Source organism: Clytia hemisphaerica, unplaced genomic scaffold, assembly GCF_902728285.1.
Source record: "Clytia hemisphaerica strain Z4C2 unplaced genomic scaffold, Clytia hemisphaerica genome assembly, whole genome shotgun sequence".
Classification (NCBI taxonomy): Eukaryota; Metazoa; Cnidaria; class Hydrozoa; order Leptothecata; family Clytiidae; genus Clytia; species Clytia hemisphaerica.
Genome location: NW_027104090.1, coordinates 1,588,895 through 1,611,751, shown reverse-complemented (window position 1 = coordinate 1,611,751; position 22,857 = coordinate 1,588,895). Strand labels below are relative to the sequence as shown.

The 22,857-nt window shown below is 34.0% G+C and overlaps 1 protein-coding gene and 1 long non-coding RNA gene across 2 annotated transcripts in view; both read left to right on the top strand.

The window, feature by feature from the left end:
- Positions 1-383: 383 nt before the first annotated feature.
- LOC136812806 (uncharacterized) overlaps positions 384-22,857 on the top strand; it is an 88,080-nt gene continuing 65,606 nt past the window's right edge. The window contains exon 1 of the long non-coding RNA XR_010847399.1: positions 384-439. This is a non-coding gene — a long non-coding RNA (uncharacterized lncRNA). The remainder of the gene's footprint in view (positions 440-22,857) is intronic.
- LOC136812804 (EF-hand domain-containing family member B-like) lies at positions 9,232-15,852 on the top strand. Its single transcript, XM_067069329.1, has 13 exons — positions 9,232-9,363; positions 11,115-11,174; positions 11,480-11,623; positions 11,806-11,908; positions 12,124-12,312; positions 12,776-12,905; positions 13,123-13,432; positions 13,580-13,943; positions 14,139-14,215; positions 14,442-14,642; positions 14,851-14,910; positions 15,293-15,394; positions 15,686-15,852. The coding sequence occupies exons 1-13, from the start codon at positions 9,313-9,315 to the stop codon at positions 15,698-15,700; spliced, it is 1,806 nt and encodes a 601-aa protein (XP_066925430.1). The 5' UTR covers positions 9,232-9,312; the 3' UTR covers positions 15,701-15,852.

The following is a 22,857-nucleotide window of genomic DNA, read 5'->3' as shown; positions in this document are numbered from 1 at the left end:
AAGGAGATATTATTATTTTGTGAGGAGATAAAAATAAGAAAGAAGACAACAATTATGAATATATTATTGAAAGACGAAAATAGAGACGAGGGAAGAAAACAAGAAAAAAACATCTTCTCCCTAAGGGAAGAAAGTGCTTCGTAAGCGAATTCGTGTTCAATGTTCAATGTTCATTCGGACGAAACTGTAAGTCAACAAAAAGAGGATGACGTTTGCTCCTTAGGAGACTTCAGGCCTAATAAAGCATATTGTAATATCCCGAGACAACCTTCGTATTTTGTGTAAAAGATCTGACTTTCTTAAAAATATAGTGTGCTTACAAAGCAAAATCTTTCCATTATTCATGATCACTATGTAATTGTATGAATTTCAAAATAAATTGAATCGAATTTGAAAGATGAACTCAACGGGAGAGCAACACAGGCAGACTCACAAGATGGTAAGTAAATGAAAGAAAGGAAGAAATCTTAATATACGGAAAACCAAAAAGAACTTCTCTTCAACCTCAAAATGATCAAGAGAGTTTTCAGTCCGCAGGATACAGATCTACAGCAGGAAAAATGATTTTTGTAGAAAAAAAATAATTATACTTCTGGTATGAAATGTCACAGAAATCATTTCGCGGACTTGGGTCTCATCCTCGAAATTAAAACCTATGAGATATTAAATCCTCTTATAACTTTAAATTATTGAGGAGTAATTTTGGTTAGTGGATAAAATACAGCACAGTCTCTTTAACTGGAACCTCTATAACCCGAATATATCTCGTCAACTCGAACAAGATACATGGTTTCTTAGAAATTTCCATAACTCGAACAAATTTGTGTTCTCCGTGCGTGTCCAAGTTATGGAGACCTATGAATTATATCTTAGAGGGAAAATACCAGAAACTCTCACCGTTAAAATGGCGTTTTCCAAATTGACATCGCTGTTCTTGTGAAAACATCGCATCAACTGTAACTAACTTTCAAATCGTACAAGTCTCAGGTAGTAGAGCAATTCCTTGTAAAAGGAATCAAAAATATTTTGTTGATTATGTAAACAATCAAATTGTTTTAAAGAAAATACTCCAAGTAAGTGGATCACAAAGTTAGTTGGAAATATGAAATATTGAACAGACGATATCATCAAAAGCTTACAAAAGACCCAAGAAAACTTTTTTCTCGAAACTTACTGTAAAATGGGAAAAGTAACAGAAATATTATATTGATTTTCCGTTATAATGACTGGAACCCCAGAAGGAGCAATATCACCATGAGAACAGAACAAGATGAGAACATCAAATAGATAAAAGTAATTAAGGATAGCAAAGTTGATCAAAAAACCAGTACCGATGAAGTAGTCAGATGTTTAATTTAACGACATAATGATGAAAAGGTAATACCTCCCATAATCTGTCAGGGAATCAAACTCCGATTTATACACCCAGTCTCTGTGACGAAGCCAACGGTGATATACTTCACAAACAACACTAAGGACCCCTACTGGAATCCCTTTGCTAAACATGACCCAATAGAAATAACAAATGAATCCACACATGCCAAACAAAACATATCCAAGGAGATATTACAAAAAAGTGGCCCCACTAAGATCCCCTTCTTCTTTTCTTGAATTCTCATAGAGCTCCCTTGTGCCAATGCAAAACTTTTCGTTCTATTCACATAAATAAAGAAATTTTCAGTTTATTGTACCCTTTCTGTATCTTCCACAGTTAGATAAATCTCAGATTAAATTCCCACCCCTTTAATCACAGAAACAGACTCAGAGACAGGGGTGTATATACTTTCAAGGTGTGGTGCCCTACAGCTAATAAAAAATAAGCCCATACAAAAAATATTAAATGCTTCTTTTTCAATCATCATGCTTTTTCGGTTTGAGAGAACAGTCGAAGCTTCAAAAGATATCAGCAAATACTAAATAGAAAGTGGTCTTGTCACTCCAATTAAAGAAAAACTATACACCCCTGCATGATTTATCGTGCATTTAGGCATAGATAACGAAACAAATTACATTAAGGAAGTTTCATAATAACGAGGAAGAAAAATCAAGCAAGACTAAGAGTCAGCGAAAGTGACATGCACAAATTTCTCAACCATTCAACCATTCAATCAAAATTATAAGTAATTACGAAAACGAATCAGAGTAAGTAAAAGAGCACATCATTAGAAAAGAGAAAACATTTTAGTTATCATACAGTAACTTTCAAAAAAAAAGAGAGCAACAATAAACATACAGCAGATGATATGTTGTGTAAACTTGATAACTAAACAGGTATTTGACCCAAAAAGGTCACCATCACTCGATATTATGTAAAAACTCTGATGATCAGTTGTCCCAGATGGCATTTCTATTATTTGTCAGTTATTGGAGATTAGAACTAGCAAAATCAAAGTTTTTTTTCAGCTGACATTCACATAGCTTTTTGGATTGGATTTCTTTGAGCTTACGGCAGGGGTACGAGAAAGGTGTTTGTAAAAATCAACATAATTTAAGTTCAAGTTTGAATTCATGACTGTAGATCATCTTTATGCAAAAAAAACACGTAGTATCAGACAGTTCTGATCCTGAGCACCAATCCTCGCACAATAAAATAATATTGAACATTCTTGCATCCGATAAGCAAGGGTAAACTTGGACCTTGAAATTTTGACATCTTTAAGATAAAAGACAGAAAGAGCTTGAACAAGAAAATCGTTTATCGACTTTGTATGGCTATTAGAATAATCTCTTAACGTAAATTATTCTTCAAAAATGTTAATATCCAGTTCAGCGCTATCTATATATAAACATAACGTTTTTGCATTTAATCTCGGTATCCAGATAAAAGGTTTGAAGAGAAATCTTAAAATGCACGAGGGAGATAAAAATAAGGGGAAGGAGGAAAAATTCTTGAAATTCAAATAGATCAAAGTAAGATTTCAATTTTAGACAAAACGAAATTATATGCTTATCCAGACGAAGTCGTAAATCGATATTTTTGGCTTCCAAGAGTCGGAAAGCCATCCGATGTTTAACACTGGACTGAGTGAAAAGAAACTACCGGGTGACCCACGAAAAAGTTCGGACGTTTCTCGGCGTCTTGAGGCCGAACAAATGTCCCAAAGTGCTTGGAGTTTTATTATTTAGAAAGTAGATATCCTAACTTAAAATCCGAGCCATTACTTTTTAAATTTGACGCACAAGTTCCCTAGTTATGAGCTTTTAAACTCAAAATTCACTTTTCGGAAAGTGTAAAAAACAGGTAAATAATACAATGACATGGATACTTTGAAAACACACTTCAAATACGAAATTTATTACGCTTCCTCTGAAACTCAGTATTTTGCAAATATTATTGGTCAAACGAGCCAAAATGTTAGATTCTCTCTAACTCTTCAACTTTGCTAATAGTTTTCGTCAAATCAAATTCAAAGTAAATTTTCAAAAAACTCCATGGGGGACAGCTACTTGAACAATTTGTGTAGTAAAGACTTACAGAAATATTTCAAGGTGGCCAACGCTTGCTCATTCGTGATATCAAATTTATCGATTGCATTCTCATCGAACACCCATTCTGTGTAATCCGGTTCCACACCACTCTCTGATCCTTGCTCACTGAATGGCCCTCCTTCCTGGAGTTCTTCTTCTTTGCCATATTCATATGTATAAACTTGTTCTGAGGTGAGATTCTCTACTTCGCAGCCACTACTAGATGGATGGAATTCGCTCGTTTCTATTTCTTTTTCTTTTTCATTGTAGTGATTTAATGTTTCCATCTAAGGAGAAAAAAAACATCCAAAAAATATTTTTCTTTCTGCGACTTACAAGAAAAGTTAAAAAATGAGGAGCAGTGTGTTATCTAAGATATCCAGTAAGGTTTAACAAGATTTCTCAAAGGAAAGTTTTTCAGAATTTATAGATTACCTAAATGTTTACATAATGCATTAATACCATTGGTAAAAACTCCAAAAAAAACTAAAAAAGCATATAATATATAACATCAATGAAATTCAAGAGTTCAGCTCAGACGTGGTTCTGATTGAAATAACAGAGCCATAATCTCTCATATAAAATACAAATATCAATATATCATCATGATAACCTTTTTTTACGGTCAGTCACACTATATAGAAAGTTTGATGGTTTTGAAGAACCTCAAGTCACACTTCAGACATTTATCTTTCATAGTTTTATTGAAAGTATCAAACGTTTTAAAAACAAATATCCAGTGTAGGAAGGGCTCAAATAAAAGATTAACTTAAAAATATAAGCCTTTGAAACTCATCATATAAATATCACCCAATTCTACATTATTTATGGTAAATCGCATCCTTAAAAAATGAAGAGAAAGAAAACATTTTTACAAAGACATACTGTACAGTAATGATGACTAAAAGACAAAATAAAACACACAGATAATTATTCTTAAAGTAATCTTCAATATGAAAGAGAAGAGTGAAAAATGAACTAAACAGCTCCTTTTATTTTTATTGATGGGCCCTGTAACACTTCTAAAGTTGCATAAATTTGTTATATCTGGAATAAATTTTAAAGTAATTCTTTTTTCAAAATAAACTCAAAATTAGAAAGAGGCTTGAATAGATATTGCTATTGTAATGCTAAAAAGTGTATTTTACTGTAGTTTTTCACCCCTTAAAAAAAGAAAGCCAAAACGAGATTAACTTTTGGGTATATTCTCCAATTTTTAGATATTGATTCCCCATAACACTGTTTGGAAGGAATTAAAAATGAAGAAAATCGTTGTTAAATGAAGAAAGATAAAAACCAGGAGAATTGTAATTTTGGGTAAATGTCCAAAAACTGAAATCAAACCATTTTGGTTAAAAAATTCAACTTCCAGGATCTCTATTTTAACTGGATATTCATACATTAAACCTGACCTATTTTTTTTAGTGTTCGTTTAAGGAACAGTTCGGTTGAATCAGCTTTTCTGAAAATTGTTCTATTTTAATCCAAAACCTACTTATTTTTTTCAGCCTTTCCAAATTTCAACTGGGACTTAATTTCCCAGATGACACAAAATCCACAAAAATTAAACAAAGCGATTATTATAACTTCCTACACAGATTCTTTTTGTGAATATGATGCCAGGATGGCAGGAAGTATTTGTACAGAAATCTTAAAAAAATGGAACTTCATAATAGAATATCTAAAAAACTACTAAAAGTTGAAAGAAAAGCAACCCCTCATTTTTCAGGCTATTGCATAACTAATTACTAGAGCAATAACTATCAGCATAACTACTGTAAGTTGGTCTAATGCCAACCTTCATCTAATTCCGACACCCTTCTTATAGATAGGATTATTAAAAGGCAGGTCAGAATCACTGATTGAAAAGATTTTTTTATCCCTGACTGACAAATTACATGTTTTTTTTTATAAGCAAGTGTATGCTTAAGTTCTCAAAGCATCCAGGCATAGATTATGCTTGTTATATGCTTATGAATCATGTTTATAATTCAACCCAAGCCAAGTTTTAGTGAAATTTTAGAAATTTTGTAAAAATTTGTTCAGATTTGGGAGCAGTGGTAGCAGTGGAATGTCTTTTTTTTACTTGACCTCAACCAAACCATTTTAAACTGATAAAAAATGACAACTTGAAAAATATTTCAGGCTGACACATATGCTTATGTTATGCTTAGGAATTCTACAAATCTGAGCCTTCATATGCTTATAAGCGTTATGTAGCGACCATGGATTCCAACCTTCCTGTTATTCCCGGCTCTAAAAAAGGGTCTTCGGAATTATGCAGAACTGAGTTGATAGGGTGTCTTTATCTTTCTCCCAAACAACCTGAAACAACTGCCATAAATTGGTCTAATGTCGACATAATTCCTCATCTAATTCCGACATCCTTCTTTGAACTTGGAAATAATTGAAAGGTCGGAATTGCTGATCACTAATTAGTCAGAGTCATTTGAGGGCTATGCATGTTTGCCTCCGCTGATGCAAGTTACCCAATCTCACAGTACTATTCATTCAGTTTTTTTCCATCAGGTGACACTGAACATGACAGATTCAATAAAATAACTGTCCAGAAGAAAAAACCTATGATTGCCTTTGCCAAAGACTTTTAGTATTCCAGAGTCAATCGAAATATTTTGTTATAATAAAAGGCATAAATAATAACATCTATGTTATTCCCAATAGCAATTAAAAATGACATGAACTTTTTCTCTTTTCTTTGAACGCATTATTTTATCAAAACAATCAGAGCCACAAATTGTTGTTTTGATTGAGAGAGAAAATACTAGAATCTGAGCGGAAGAATAACACCGCCCGCCTCAGAAACCACCTGGCCGCCCGTGAGATTGAGGTTTACCGTTCGCCTTTATCGGTGTATCGCTTTCTTCCGAACAGAATTTATCAAATATGAAATATCTTTCAAGCTTTTTCAATCATCAAACCAGGAAAAATAGTTGATTCTAAGCCAACTTTCAGGCATGAAAATGCTTAACATCCCAGGGTTTTTGCGGGCTTCGCCCCCTAAACCCCCTGCTGATTATGACCTTTGAACACTGTGACCTCCGACCCCAAAATGGTGCATGTACAGTAATGATAAAAAAGTCAAAATGCTACGAATGCGCTAGAAATCGCTCGCAAAAAATCGGCAATAAATTAAATTTTTGAACGAAGGAAAAGTCATTGACAGAAAAAGTCCGACAAATTTACCGACTCACCGACTCAATCAATTCTACTCAATTTTCGAGATTCGGTCAGGCGACGCGAAACGAAGATATTTGTGATTGCCGCCTTACTCTAAAAATAAAGAAAATATTCTAGCCGTGGTACCGTAGAGTCGTTTAATCTCGACATACGTCTTGCAATCTCGACATAGCTGTAGGCTGGTCTTCGAAATAAAAAATCAAACATAAACAAATACATACCAAAGTTATCAATCAATCACTAAAATGTACTCTCTCTCTATCACGTCACAGATTGTTAATATAATATGAGAAATGTGAAGTGTTATTACTTATACTTATATTTGAAAAGAAAACTTTAACGATGTAGTAATCGCTAAAAACTAATTAGCATGCTTTCAACGAAGATGTCTAAATCACAACAACACAACATTTTGCACGCGAGGAATTTTTTAGTAGACATTTTTACCGTGAACCGAAAATAATAAAAAGAACCCGGTTTCCTTTTGAATTTAATGTGACCGCCATACTGGCCGTCACGGCGTGCGGCCTGTTAGCGCCTAGAGCGTGTGTTTTTATATATAAGGTAAGGGAAACCAGGCTAAGCGCGCGAATTATTTTTATCACGTGACTTGAAGCGTAATAAAGTTGTAAAATTTTAATGATGGACACGAGAAAGTTACGAGGACGTTTGCATGCGTTTCGTGTGTTGTGTAAAACTGCTTATAATTTGGCTTTCTTTTTAATTGAAAGGATTGCAATGTTTACTGAACTTCTAGTTTGATGGATGAACTTGTTCGATAAGAATGATACCAAGAATTTCATTCAAGGTTTGTTTTGATTATTCTACAGATCCGGTGTCGAGATTGCAAGACGTATGTCGAGATTAAACGACTCTACGGTAATGTTTACACACAGAAATGAATCCATTTTCTACCAGACCTACAACAACCACCAGCAAGGTTTCAAACCACGCTGCAGCAAGTGGATGAACCTTCCACAAGTGTTTCAACCGGTATTCCAACGAAGCCGTATTTTGGTTTGTACAGAAATTTCGCCCGCTCAAATCAAAATAACAAAATGGTCAATCTCACTAAAGCAAAACATTGCCGCCATGGTATTTCCCTGGATAAAAATTCTGGTCACGTGACCATCTGTGATTTTAGACCAATGAAAACGCTTCATTTCCCCGGATTAAAGTTGTGTCTACACTAACACGCGGGAATTAGCTAGAAAAAGAGAGAAAAAACCGGGGGTCAAATTAAATGTTTCTCCCTTCTTGCGGCAAACATAAAAGACTTTCAGAGGCCATTTATTTAAGAAAGGGGTGTTAAATCATAAATAGATTATATAAGTAAGTGATATTTTAAGTAACAAGTTCATTAGCAATTTTATTTTGAAGTTTGTTTTTAAAAACAAAACCCCCGTGCTAGATGATAATTTCATTTTCTTAACTTATTGACCCATTTGGAAGTATTTGTAATACAGATCATTTGGCAGTGTAGTTGCAGCCTATACAAGAATTGGAATCTAAAGTCTTCTAAAGTCTGAAGTCGTAACTCCTTGCCAGTGACCCCGCAGAGAAATTTTTAGTTGGCAGACACTGACTTTGAGGTTGGTTTGGAAATCGTTTTATTTTGAAATGTAATCTTCACTTTAGATGAATACTTTTATTCATTTGGATTCATGAAAGGTTCAAGGTTTGTTTACTTTTTATTTCGAATTATTTCATTGATTTATTGAGCTGCAATAGCTGACTGAAAAACGAAGATTTTTGATAGTTATCAGCGTGGGCTTGGCCGCCATTTTGAAGATTTTTTTTCTCCTGTACTCGGCAATTTAGAGGTTGTTCGTAATACGCGATTTTGCTTACGCGTAACACTTGTGCTTCGCACAGGTCGACCCATGCATGCCCATCATCACATCACATCTTTTTTTTTAATGCATGCCATGTCAGGCACAACAACAGAACAGGGTCATATATTTTCTGAGTAAAACAACGTCAGATTCAGCAAACCTAAACTAGTACTACATACATGCAATAAACTTTCAAAGTCACACATCCAAGTGAAATTATACTAAAAAAATAGCTACAAGTCACAAACACTGGAATTTGGAAAATTTTTCAAAAATTTGTCCGAATAAAAACACACCGGCTTTTTACTTATTACCTAAAGGTAACTTAGGTTTTCAGAAGTATCGCGCGGTTAAAATTTTTAACTATTATTGAGGGGGATATTTTCCGCTGAGTGTTACTTAAAGGATAAACGGTATAAAGTAAACAACCTCCCGGTTCAGGGGGTAAAAATTTCAACTGAATAACCAGATCAAAGAAATTTATTGATTAAAAAAGAGTAGAAAAGCAAATATTACACTACCTACATCAATTATCGAATAAATAAGCTCAGTTGTTGATGATTTTAAGTAGTATTAACTAATTTAATACCTAATTTAATAAATACATAATTACCCCTGTACCTCAAAAGAGGTCTTTTGGATATAACCCTAAACCACGTTTCTAACAACAACGATGTAATCAAAACAAAAAAGATCAATCAAAAATCGAAAGTGGTAACATCAGGTAACATTGCCCAAATTTTTATGAGCAGTTGGTTGGTTTGGATGTTCGCAAGAGATACATTTTTCGTGTATTTAAACACTTATCAAAATGCTAAGTAACAAAGGAAGGTTTAGAGACCGAAATCCTGGTGTTGTACCTGTAAGTTCAAATTTAAAATATTAATCTTAATTGGTCAATTTTATCTAGCTAGACACACAGTAGTGTTTTGTTGAGAAAGGAAGGGTTAGAGGGAAGATTATGAAAGTCAGTCTTCACCATAGATTTTTGCTAGTTAGGATGTCATGTTGAATAATTAAAAACTGCAGTCTCAAAATAACGGCATATTAATACATAATTATTATAGGTACGTGCATTAGTTTTTTCTTTTTTATTGTTGTTTTACTGCTCTGGAGTTTTTAATTCAAAAACCAGATAGTCACACTAGGAAATCAATCGAGCTTTCAGAAAAAATAACATCAGTCATCTACAGGATGTATTTGCAACAACAAGGATGAGAGCTACCTGAATCAAGTTCAAGACCCTAAGACAATTAATTAGGACTTGAAATGAAACAAAATGACCAATTGCACTAAACGTGCAGCAGCCAATAATCAACCAACCAAATTTTGTCATTCAATTCCCGAGACAGCTCTTCAATTTGTTAGGCCTTGATTATACGCTAAAGTAAAAATAATCCCGCACATGTAAATGGGTCATTGTTTGAGGTCCGGCAAAATTTCCGGCAGATAGCCTATCCGGCCGTGCACGGATCTAGGTGGATGTCTTCTCCCCGTAGATCTTTTTCTTGGGAAGTTGTTCTTCAAATTAGTTTTCAAGGTTGGCTCCGTTCCAATTTTTTCATCTGATCTATGGCTCAAAATTTAGGTAATTTCTCAAGGTTTTTGGATTGGTTTATTTTTTCATAATTCCCTTTAGAAGTTTTGTGGCGCATTCTTTTGTTTACGAGTGAAGTAAACAATAAAGCGCCATTGCAGCATTAATCTTTGATACAAATTTCAGTGGGACGTAAAGTGTGACTAACTGAGAGTGCTGGAATACAACCAAATTACGGGACACCTTTCGATAACCACGACACCATTTTGACTCTATAAATCTATCTATCTATATATTTCATACTAAAAGGTCCTAGGACCCATTATCCGTACATTTTTTTGTTTAAAAAAATGAAATATGAATAAATAAATAAATAAAATGTTAAGAGCAATAAAATATTTTAAAATTTTAATTAATGCTTGATAACGAGAAAAGAATGAATATGATTAGTGGATAACCAAGCATGCAGCCCTGCGTGCTGTGATAGATCGTGCTTGAGACTAGGTTTGATATAGAGAAGTACTAAAGAAGTACTTAAAGCTAGCAGAAAGAATGTAGCTTGAAGTAGCCTCAGTGCTGGCCACAAAAACATTACGTAATGACTCCACAAAGAAGTGGCACGATTGATAGCCTGATAGTGTTCCAGGTTTCCAATTTTTTTCATCTTTGGCTAAAAATTTAGGAAGTTTCTTTTAATGTAAGTAGTAACTAGTAACTGTCAATTGGGGTTACTTTCATAGCCTCCAAATAAATGGATAGAATAGAATGCAAACAAGGCATGTTTTGAGTTTTGACTTAAAAAATATAAATCAAGGACCAGAAAAAATTGTGACTTGAAGGCTGTGAAAGTTACTCCACAAAAAAGTATATTATAAAAGCAACAATTGGCGGTACTCTGCTTCTAGAGAAAATGATAGACAGATTAAAGTTAAATTCATTCGTGGATGTTTGTAGGTGCTCAGGAGGATAGCTTATCTTTTAACTTGGCATTTAGTCCCTATTTTAAAAGTGCAAGAAACAAATGAAACCTATGAATAAATATAATTTTTATGTTCACTTCTTTTATAATGTTTCAGGCTGGGAAGCTTTTTGATAGAGGAGACGCTGCAAAAGAATGTATGAAAAATCCACGAAGGGTAAGTGTATTATCTGTATTATGGCTTTCATATATTTCAAAAACTTTTCTCCAATCAAAGTGTGGTTAAAAAACAGTTTTGAAATTTTAAATTATTGAAATGAAATCTGTCTTGTATTAAAATTAGCCGCATAATAATACATAAACTGTACTGTAAACTGCCTTTTCTTAGGAAATTGCTTTAACATAATTAGAATTTTACATGTTTGAGTGCTTCTGAAGTCGAATAAATTTTTTTTCTCAAAGGTGCCAGATACGCTTTCTAGAATACAGTGTGTTATCAACCATTTCTTTTTTTCTGTGTAGCCGAAGACACCAGAAGAGATCTTTAAATTTAAATGTTCCACTCAACCAGCACCAGGAAAAAAACGAATATTTTATGGTCACCATGGTGACCCGGATATTGCATCACACATTTCACATGGTATCAATACAAAACCATCTTTCATTGTAAGTATTATCTGACACTTTGGTTTCTTTTGGGAAGGAATTAAACTAATGTAGGCTCTATTGTAATTAAGGTTGATTCAATTTTATTTGTCTTTTACTTAAAATAACATTATGCTGTACTTTTCACGATATGTCAAATTAATACTTTTATTTTCGATTCGATCCGTATTGTTTTTTTGTAGGCCGGTGAGATGGTGAACCCCAAACCACAAAGTTATTTCAAATTTCGATTGAATGAGAAAAGAGAAGATGGAGTTTATGCTAGCCATCAACGTGCACCCTTAGGTAATTTCACCCTAAAATCAGGAACCTCAGTATAATTCAATAATTTTTATAGGCTAGATATCGTTACATTTGAATTTTGAATTTGAATATTTCTAGTTGGATGCCAGAACTTTTTTTAAAGCGATCTAACAATTTGTTGACATCTGTTACAAAAAAAATATGACAATAAAAACTTTTGAGCATAAAAAATAAACACAATCCTATCATTTGTTCAGGACGCAGCCACGACCAACGTAAAGGCTTACCAGCGGGGATGGATCTCGATGAAAACTTTGGTCTTCCAACCATCAAAGATTGTAGTGCTGGAGAATTGGTCAGCCCTGCCAAAAGTTATAAACAAGTCAAATTGGAATCCAAAGAGGGATTGGAGTTGTACAAAAAAAGTCACAGCGCCTACACTGTCGGTACGTTGACATGTTTTGTTTTATGGGCTTGGTCAAGGATTTTGTATAGTGTTTTTGATAATAATTCTGATTTAGGATTTAGTAAACTTTCCGCGTAATTACTCGGAATTATCAATATCGTACGTCAGATTGGATTTTCGAATCTCATTTCCCGCGAAATCGTGAGCTTTGTTGGAATAACGACATGTACCATGTTCTATAGCCTTTCTCTATCCCAACATGCGATTGTTTTTATCCTTCTGTTGGTTTATCACTTGTTATCACTTTCGCGTCTACGATGAAAAACTTGTCGACGCCGTGATTTTTAGAAAATTCGACGTTACTATTGTAAAAGGCTACATACGGAACGGCGTCGAGGAAAAAGCCGTGGTCGTCTTGTACAGGCAACATGTTCTATAACCTCCTTAACGTATTTATTTTCAGGTAGATTTATTGTTTTTATTGAATTTTTGTCATCTTGCAGGTGAAAGTTATGATCGGCAGTATGATTGGAAGAGAATTCCAAAGACCAGCTGTTTCGGGATTGATACTCCTCACGATAACCGAGGATTGAATACTAAGAAAACTTTGAAATGGCTTCAAGAAACAAGAAGGTATATAAACAAAGACTAGTAAAAGTCAATGTTATTTTTTTCGAAAGGTACAATATAGTGATAATGTATTAGTGTTTCCTTTCGGATAGTTTGAAACATTTGATTTGATTTGATTAGTGATGATAGTTGAAGGCGATATATTTTTTAAAGCTCAATCTCGTGGAATCCTTTCCGGTTGTGTCAATTTTTTTTATTTCAATCGATCTTTACTTTTTAGCGAAAAGTCATCTCATATCACATCAAAGCAAGTGGACGATTTTCGTGAGCGCCAAATTCCCAAAGTTGGCAGAGTACACGACCCTATTAAAGACACGATGAATGTCAACTCTGACCACGTTTTTGGTATCATCGCCCAACCTGACGAGTATGGAGCTGGTGATTTGATCAACATGAGAAACGAAAAGACATTCTCTCTTCGAGGAAAAGAAAGAGAGCATGGCTTCTTAGCTGCTATACGTCAACACATGAAGAAAGCCAATTACCACAATTTCACTGACTTGAAATCTGCGTTTGAGTTTTATGATAAGGTAAAAAGTTTTTGATGTGATTTGTTTTATAGATTGATTAATTAAGTTCTTCTTGACATGGGTTTTAATTTGATTACAACAGAAAAACTCAAAAATGAAAAACACGGACTTCTAAAACTTTAACGCTCTTGACAATTTAATTTTTAGGATAAGTCTGGAACGATTGATATTGGAGAATTAAAGCAAGTTTGTCAAGAACTTAAACTACCCGTCAATCGAGTCGTGCTCGAACGTTTATTGGCTTTATGTGATACAAACACTGATCAACAAATAGATTACATGGAATTTGTCAACTTTTTGAATTGGAAAGATCAAATGCCGACAGGCCTGCCACATGGAGATCAGGCGACTGATTATGACAGGAAGATAATGGAGAGCATCCGAAGCACCAATGAGAATCAAGTAGGGGATGATGGATCCATCGACCCTGGTGTTCTACAACATCAAACTGATATCGCGAATTATTTCCAAACGTCTTCCTCACTTTATGGAAAAGGAAATTTAGATAAATGTAAGTTATATTTCGATAAGATTTTTTGTGGATTTTCTATCTTTTTGTACTGTTCAAAATTCGGTGAATATACGTAAATGTCGAATGTAGTCGAATCTCGATCGTCACAAAGTCATAATTCCTGAACCTTAATACTATTGTGATACGTAAGTTGAGATTCTTACAGATCAATGAAAAACCTCTTTTTGATCTTAGATGGACGTCCATATGGCATACCGACCATTCGAAGTGATATACCAGCTCCAAGGATTCGCCGTATTGGAGACAACACGGTAAGATTGAAACTTTTTAATCAATACATATTTTCACCACCGAGGGGAAAGCGATATTTGTGATTTGATAAACTAGAGAGTGAATTCTAAACGAAACAGCATTGTAAAGCTATGAGTTTCCAGGCTGGAACTACTATGACAGTCAAAAAATATGATATAACAATAAGAGATAATTATGTAGTTTTATCGTTTATCACATTAATGGGTTATTTCTTTCAATAATTAGAATTACGGTGATGAATCAGATGCTCACGGTTTGATGAATCCATCCATCTATTCCAACAATGGTGTATACGAAGAAGACTTCTTCAAAGGTCGACAACCACACGAAGTTCGAAGAATTTGTGATAGTATTGGTGTTGAAATGACTAACGAAATGTTCCAAGAGATCTGGGAACAAGCCCAAAATGTGGCTCCTAACGGAGAGGTGGGTTATTGCATTACAATTTGATTTTCAATAAAGAACTGGCTGATATTCACCGGCTTAAAAAAAACTAACATTTAATATGGCAGTATCTAAACCTAAGAAAATTCTAAAAAGCTCTCTTGCTAAATCAGACTTACTTCATGATAATTTGTATTCCTTTACTTGTTTATTTTTTCCAGTCTTCATAAACGTTTCGTTTTCACTTCAGGTATCAGTTGAGTCATTCCGTCACGTACTAGATGAACAAGTAGCAGACAAATTTCAAAAGGTAAAACTTTGCACCATTTTTAGCAAATATCCTCGCAGTCTCTTAAAAAACGTTCTCTAAAGGGGTCGAGCTGGAGTTTTTACAAGATTTTCGATGATTCGGTTGATGGTTGAATCTTGAGACAAAGGATTTTATTACTTTTTCTAAAGAACGCGTCATCTCTATTATTTCAAGTGACCAATTAGTGAAGTATCTTATAAAAACTCCAGCTCATCCCCTCTAAAGGGACACTTATAACGAGTAGGACCAATTTTTAGCTCGATTAGAATTAATAGATGCCTCTTTCAGAGAGACGATTTCATTTTATTGCCTTCACTTCAAATCTCCAGTTCTTTGAGTCTGAAAGTGAGATTTCAAATGCATTTCATCTCTTTAATTTCAGATGGCTTTAGAAGATCGCAGTAACACTTTCCAAGATACTTTACGAAAAGCAACGAACACCAAACCAGCCATTTATAAAACTATTCTACCCAAACGTAAAGAGGTAAGGGGAATTTTTTTTAAATGACAATTTTTTGGACTTGACACTAAAGGGTTTTTCGAACTCAATTTAGAAATACTGACACATATTGACACCATCAGTTGTGCCGAAAGCTCTTACTGAAAGCGGTCGATCAAAATGATCTACTGGAAGGTTTTGTTGTTTTCATACTATTTGGAGGAGTCTGAATCAAGGCCACTTCACAAATTTTAAGATATCTCTAATGGTTTGTACAATGTAACACTGTGGTTATAAGCATGAAAACTAATTATTACCCTTTTTTGTCTATTTCAGCTCATCACGGCATAATTCGAAGCATTTTTTATTTTCAATCCCTGATTTGTATATTTTTTCAATTACAACAAATAGAATGTATAATTTTTTAAATATAATAATTTTATAATTTTTTTGTAAATAAAATAATAGCTAATGGAAATATAAATCAAATTCTCAAGTGAAAATTCGCCTCGTAATTTTTATATATAACCCGTGGTGAAAATGTAATGCATAAAGCTCGAGCTTTAATTGGCGTAATTGATGTCAGAGGGTTGAAGTATCTGTCTTTATGGTGCCAATTTCGCGTACCTACTTTTAATGGACAGAAAGCGTTCAAAAAATGAAAATCGAGAATCGGTACTTAGTTTTAAAGGAATTTCTTTCTAAACACGTTTGCTTTTGGTGGAGCAGATGAAGATAACATGTCCGAAAACAGTGACTCATTCTGAGAAAATAAAATATTCAAATATTAGAAAGAAGAATTAAATACATAAAATATTAGGACTATGAAACAAAGAAAAGCAAATAATTTTTCACTATTTTATGAAAAGATAGTAAAGCTGATGTTTGATTTGGCGCGTTAGGGAAATTATGACTTATCATGTTCACGGTGTTTCGAATTCGAAAAATAATTTTGAAGAAAGAAATAAGAAATTGGATGAAGAAAGTTTGAAAAAATGCACAACAAAATCATTGTAACTTTTTGGGTGCAAAAAAAATTAACAGTTCATGATGGAAGTTATTTATGATGGATTGCAGCTTTTCACCTACTAGTAGAAAGTCATGAGGATTTCTTTTGATTTTTTCTTGCTATGCTGGCGATTGAATAGGTTACTGGTTGAGTGTCAGGGATCCAATGAAGTAGTAAAGGAATTGAAGTCTTCTGTCCACAATAAAATACCCGTCTCTCTCTGAAATTTTGCTAATTTTTTCGATCTCACGAAGACTTACTGTAATGGCCACCTGTCAAGTAGTGCAATATACACAGGAAAAAATTAATAGATCACAAGCTTTGTGAAATGTCGTTTCCAGATTTGGGAATAGGTGGGTTTCCCAAACTAATCACAAGGTTGGGATCCTGCAACTCTTCACAAGGTTGTCAAATGCAATTTCACAAACTTTAAATCTGGATGCGGATATTCGGATACCCTGGTTGGGAATTTCAATTTCTGGAGCTTGCGAGTCACAGTTTCACAATCCAAAAATGACAAAAACCTAACCGATTTATTTTTGTCCAGACCTTTCGTTAGCCTAGATTGACGCTGGGAACCAGCAAAAACGGGTCCAGATGTTACGTTTGCCAAACTTTGTGAAACATCATTTCCCAATAAAATATTACGTTTTCTCCCATATTTGGAATTGTGTTTGAATTAGGGTATGGTCGAAAATGGATCTGGATTTAACATTTCCCAAACCTTGTATAAAAGCACTTCCCAATGAAGAACTTAGCTTATCCAAACTTGTCCTGAAACTGTTTGAATTAAGGAATGGTCGAAAATGGATCTAGATATTACTTTTCCCAAACTTTGTAAAAAAGCACTTCCCAATGCAGAACTTAGCTTATTCAAACTTGCCCTGAAACTGTTTAAATTAGGGAATGGTCGAAAATGGTTCTAGATTTTACTCTTCCCAAACTTTGTAAAAAAGCACTTCCCAATGTAGAACTATTAGCTTGTCCAAAATTGTCCTTAAACTGGCTAAATTAGGAAATGGTCGAAAATGGATCTGGGTTCTATTAAAGCACGTTTGAAATGCAATGTGAATATAGGTTTCTTGCTTGTTTCTATAATATCTAAAATACAATTATATTGAAGAACGATTTTATTAAAATAAAGTAACAAATACAGTACTTGAGCAATTTTAATACATGTCCAGAAAATATATCCCAACCATTAACGTGTTTTACGTGTTTACATAGATTTAAAATATCTAATGACATCCACAGAGAACCTTTAGGAAAAGATGAATCCATGAATAGCTCCTGTAGTTCAGTATCGTTTGATCGTTCAGCAACTGACATAACTTCCATTCTCCATTGTGTTTGTCAGTCAGTGGTCAGTCAGTTCATCTGGATTTTTTGCAATTTTCAAGCACAGCTTTCTCTGTAAGTCGGTGGTTCACTACGTCATCTCAGTCATCTTGTCGATTTTTACATTGTCTTCAGTCAATAACATTAGCTAGTAATTTGATAATTAGCTAGTAGTTTGTATAATTCTCATCAAGGAACTAAGAATATCGATACAACTAAATTTCTTTTTCCAACCAAGATATTGCGAGCCAATGATGTCGTTTTGGAGTCTTTCTTTATTTCCATAATAGTATTTTGCTAAATTTTTTACGGTAATATTATCTAATCTAAAGAGCAAAATAAAAATTAATGGTAAAAATGAAACTTATTTCAAATTTATTCTATCAAAAAAAACTCCCCTCCATGCTGTTACCCCGCTCAACTAAAAATATATAAGACAACAGACTAACAAAAATATTGTATTGAAAAAAAATATCAACGAATAATGAACAGAATTTGAAAATCTAGCAATGAAAGCTGATTGGACAAATTCATTTTGAATCTTAAAAGCTGATTGGAGTAGATTTTCATTACGTAATCGAAAATTTCTCTCTTCATATATTTTTGTTATAAAAATCTTATGAAATGAAATTTTGCTATCAAATTTGGTATGGAAAAATTTATTTTTTAATTTTAAAATCCATAAAATTGAAATCAAAGTAATAAAACTTACCGATAAAGAAGTTTATATTTCTTGTGATGTTTAATTTGTCTTTCCATTGTTTCCTTTGCAATAGAAATGTGTAAATCACACACAAGTATTTTTCACACCCCTACACCTTTCCCACACATATAAGTATTGAAGAGAAAAATTTGATTTCTTTCGCGTTGATTTTGTCCGTTATTCCATGTTTGCAAATTTCCTTATATGGAAGACTTTTTCATAGTTTTACAGTTGTATTTTTGATAGCGCGAAAATTCGTTTTCTTTCAAAACTTAAAAAATATCGAGGAATCAAGCAAGAAATAAAGTGCAAGATACTGCTGGCTATCAAAAAGCAACACTTCAACTCAACAAAGTAAGTCAACTTGTAATTTATCAAACAGATCCAATTATTTTATTGTTTTGTAGCTGAAAATAGTATAGGTTGGTGGGCTACTCTTAGGTGCCAAATAAACGGCCCCCCCCCCCCCGCTTGTTAATTTTTCGAAAATTTTCCAACCACCCCGGACCTTATTAGGACCCCCCCCCCCCGTTTTATTGATTTTTGAGAATATTTTCAGTTGGCAAAAAGAAGTCCCCTTATTTTGCTCCAAAAAGCCTGATTTTAGCCTATATTAACCTTATTTTTGGGTTTTCAGAAGTACAATTTCCAACCTCCCCCCAGCAATTAGGACCCCCCGTTTATTAAAATTTCGAAAATTTTACACCCCCCCGTTTATTCGAACCCCCCCCCCCCCCCCCCGTTTATTTGGCACCTGAGAGTATTCTGTCACTTATATGCAGCCGGCGGAGAGTTTTTTTAGAAATATGTGTTCTTATCTTCTAGGAGACCACATGTTATGAACTTCGATTTTCTTATACAAATGATGTGTTCTGATTTCTAGAAAACCTTTATCGCACTATTTGTCTTCCCTAAACTTTTTGATATACTTGTAAGATATTTAATTTTTTCCACGAAAGATGTGTTCTGAAACTTTCTAGGGTTACCAGGCAACAAGATCACATAAATTTTATCTATATTATACCCCCTGACTACTTAAAAGATGTGTTCTGAAGCTTTCTAGGGTTACCAAGACCACAAGAACACGTTTGATGACCTTGGTTATACCCCTGTCTCGTCAGAACACACCATTATTTCTAGCTGATTAATTTTCGAAGATCTTATCAGAACAGATCAAAATTTCTAGCTGAAACATAATCTCAAAACACAACGGAAAAAAAGGTCGCCTCGCCGGCTGATTTCAAACTGAGTGTCTTTTCTCGTATTCATTAGTTCTAGTATACTACTACAGTCGACCAGGTCGACTCTCCATAACTCGAATGTCTCCTGATGTCTCACAATGTATCACTCGAACAGTTTTTCTCGTTCCTTTGAGAAAATCTTAGGTTGTTTTTCTTCTCTAAAACTTGAACGCCCCATAACTCGAACGACTACGTAGTCGTAGTATACTGGACTCTGCTTGAGCCACAAAGACTGGACTGTTGTACCAAAACTCATTACTTTTTCTACTTTTCACAGCTTGTACCTAGTTTGGAAGGTGGCGAAATCCTATGTTATGGAAGTAACAATCCAGTTGTCGTCTTCATCGGTTCAATTTCAGTAACGAACGTTAAACTGGTCGATCAAGCTCTCCAGGAAAATTATTTGGAATATTTGGATTTTCGCAGTGTATCAATGGACAATAGATCAAAACCGTACTGCCGACTAAGCTAATGACGTCCTTTGAATTTCACCATGGAGTTTTGTAAATACGTCAATTTTCATCGGTGAAGTCTCGTTTTATCTTTATTTTTTGGGATTTCTTTAGTAGGGTGTGTTTGGTTTTAGCAGTTTCTTTTTGTATGATAAAATTTTGGATAGTCGTAATATCCCTCTTTATCGTAGAGATTCTGGTGGAATTCCAATGATCGATATTGAGTCGTTTGAGCTGTGACTTTAGTCCACCTTATTCATTTGTTCTTTTGATTATGGATATTACGATTATCACTTCAAGTCAATGTACTTATGACAATTTACGAGGAATTTTTCGAAAGGGCTTTATGCTACTTTTGGTCAGCATTTTTTAAACCGAGTTTTATTAAGTTAGGATTCTGGTTAGCCAAGTATACTTGAAAACTAACAGGTAAACGCTTGAACGTGACGAAAAACAAGTCACGTGCGAGGTGGAGGTTGACCGTGTTTTTTCCTTCACAGCAAGTCATTTAAGCAAGTTTTCAACTTCACTTGCCCTCGGTCGGTTAAGCACTCACGGTCAGTCTTCACGTAGCAGGTTGAAATCCAGCTGGGCTACGTGTTCGTCGATGGCTGTCTTTACGGTTCCCGAAGGAATACCTCCCGCCAGATCTTAACGCTGTTCATTACTTTTAAGAGTATACTCTTTTGAGTAATGACGTAATGTTTCGGTATCAAAAATACACATTATTTCAATACAGTTTTACTGTATTTTTTATATCAAAAACATACTATTTCAAAGTCTGACCCTAAACCAAAGCTGCACTTAAAACCAAACCATTTCACACATTCAGATTGCTTGATTTTATTAATGTAACATTAGAATAATTATCTTTGCCTTACATGCTGAGAACAAAACTAATGATGGCTTTATGGATGTTTTAATTACTCTTTTTTTTACGTTTTTGGAATTTTGCACGAGTTCAAACTCTAGTAATTGCATTTACTAAGTTATTTACTAAGTTACTTCTTCATTTTTGTCATTTTTCGTCATTGTACATATGTATATTTTTTTCATTGTAAAAGTTAGATCATAAAACATTCGGGATTCACAAAATCCCAAATTAGGCTATAGGAGAGATACAGAAATGAATCTTTCCGAATCGGCTGTCTAATTAGTGAATCCATGTTATTTTGCATCGTTATTTTCAATATCCCAATCTATGGTAACCACATAACTTAACCTTGTGAAATGGAATTTAACAAGCTTATTTTTGAAACTTGTGAAAACAATTTTTACATTGCAAAGACTAAATTCACAAATTTGTCATAGCAAAGAATAAAACATACCCAGGATTTGAGTAATCCCAAATCAGACCAAAGAAAATGTCTTTGGGGTCGGAAATTGACTTTTCCAAACTTGGTATCCGAATAGTTAGTTCCTATGCTAATTTACATTGTGATTGTCAATATCCCAAGTTATGACGTATACAATTAACAAACTTGTGAAATGGGTTTTTACAACCTATTTTTCTTAAGCTTGTGAAAATAAATCTTTTTAACTAAAAAATACCCAGGATTTGAGAAATCCCAAATCAGACTAAAGAGAATGTCTTTGGGGTCGGAAATTGATATTCCCAAACTTGGTATCAGAACAGTTAGTTCATATGCTATTTTACCTTGTGATTGTCAATATCCCAAGTTATGACGTATACAATTAACAAACTTGTGAAATGGAACTTTACAACCTATCTTTTTAAACATTGTGAAAATTAGATCTATCATTGTGAAAATCAAATTCACGATGACCTTGTGAAAAGAAAACTTCAATGTGAAATAAGAAAACCCAATGTTCACAATATCCCAAACTTTATTTCACAAACTAAATTTTGAAATCCGATTTTTAAGGGCCGGAAACGACGTTTCACAAACTTGTGATCTGCTAATTTTTTCCTGTGATAGGGTAGGTCGCATTTAATCCGAAAAAGTAGTTTTGTGATTCGATTCTTGAGGGGATAATTTCTCAACAGCCATAATGCATGCACATATGAATTTGCTTTTCCTAAGGTGGTTTCTCCTGAAGAACGAAATATTTAAACGTACTAAAATTTAAAAGAAAAGATTTCGAAAGGATTTAGTGTTAGTGATAATCATCTCTCGTTTTTTCGTCTTTTCTGAGTTAATCAAGATCGAATTTTTATTTCCTTCAATCAGCAATATGAATTTTGGATTTGGTCAAACTCGGTCTAACTAATTTTCTTTCGTTCATTTATTGTCTCAAATTTTCACCGGGTTGGAAAATCATCCTGAAATATTCTTTAGGTATTCTTAGGTTTGGATCAAAATCGAGCATGTAATACCCACCTCAAGCTAAAATTTGGCATTTTTGTGGAACCTTTTAGCATTGCTGGGGAATGGCAAAATGCTCTAAAAATGGCATTCTTAGGTTCAGCTGCAAAATTTCCTTGATGGTGGTATTCTTACCATATTCTTAATTCTTTTGCAAATTTCACCATAAATATTCTTATAAAAAAGCGTGTATTCAGCATAAAAAACCATTTTTCTACCACACTTGTCTTGGGAGTTTTTATTTAAGTTCTTAAATTGATCTGTCGCCAAAGGTTAATCTTTCATTCAATTCATTTTTGGATGAAGTGAATTTGACCACACTTTGAAAAACGTGTTTTTTGCTCACTATTTATATTCTTCATTCTACCTTTAAACTAAGGCTAAAAAGGTAAAAAGGGGTTTAAAATGTGGAACACAAGAAAGCAAATAAGGGCTTAT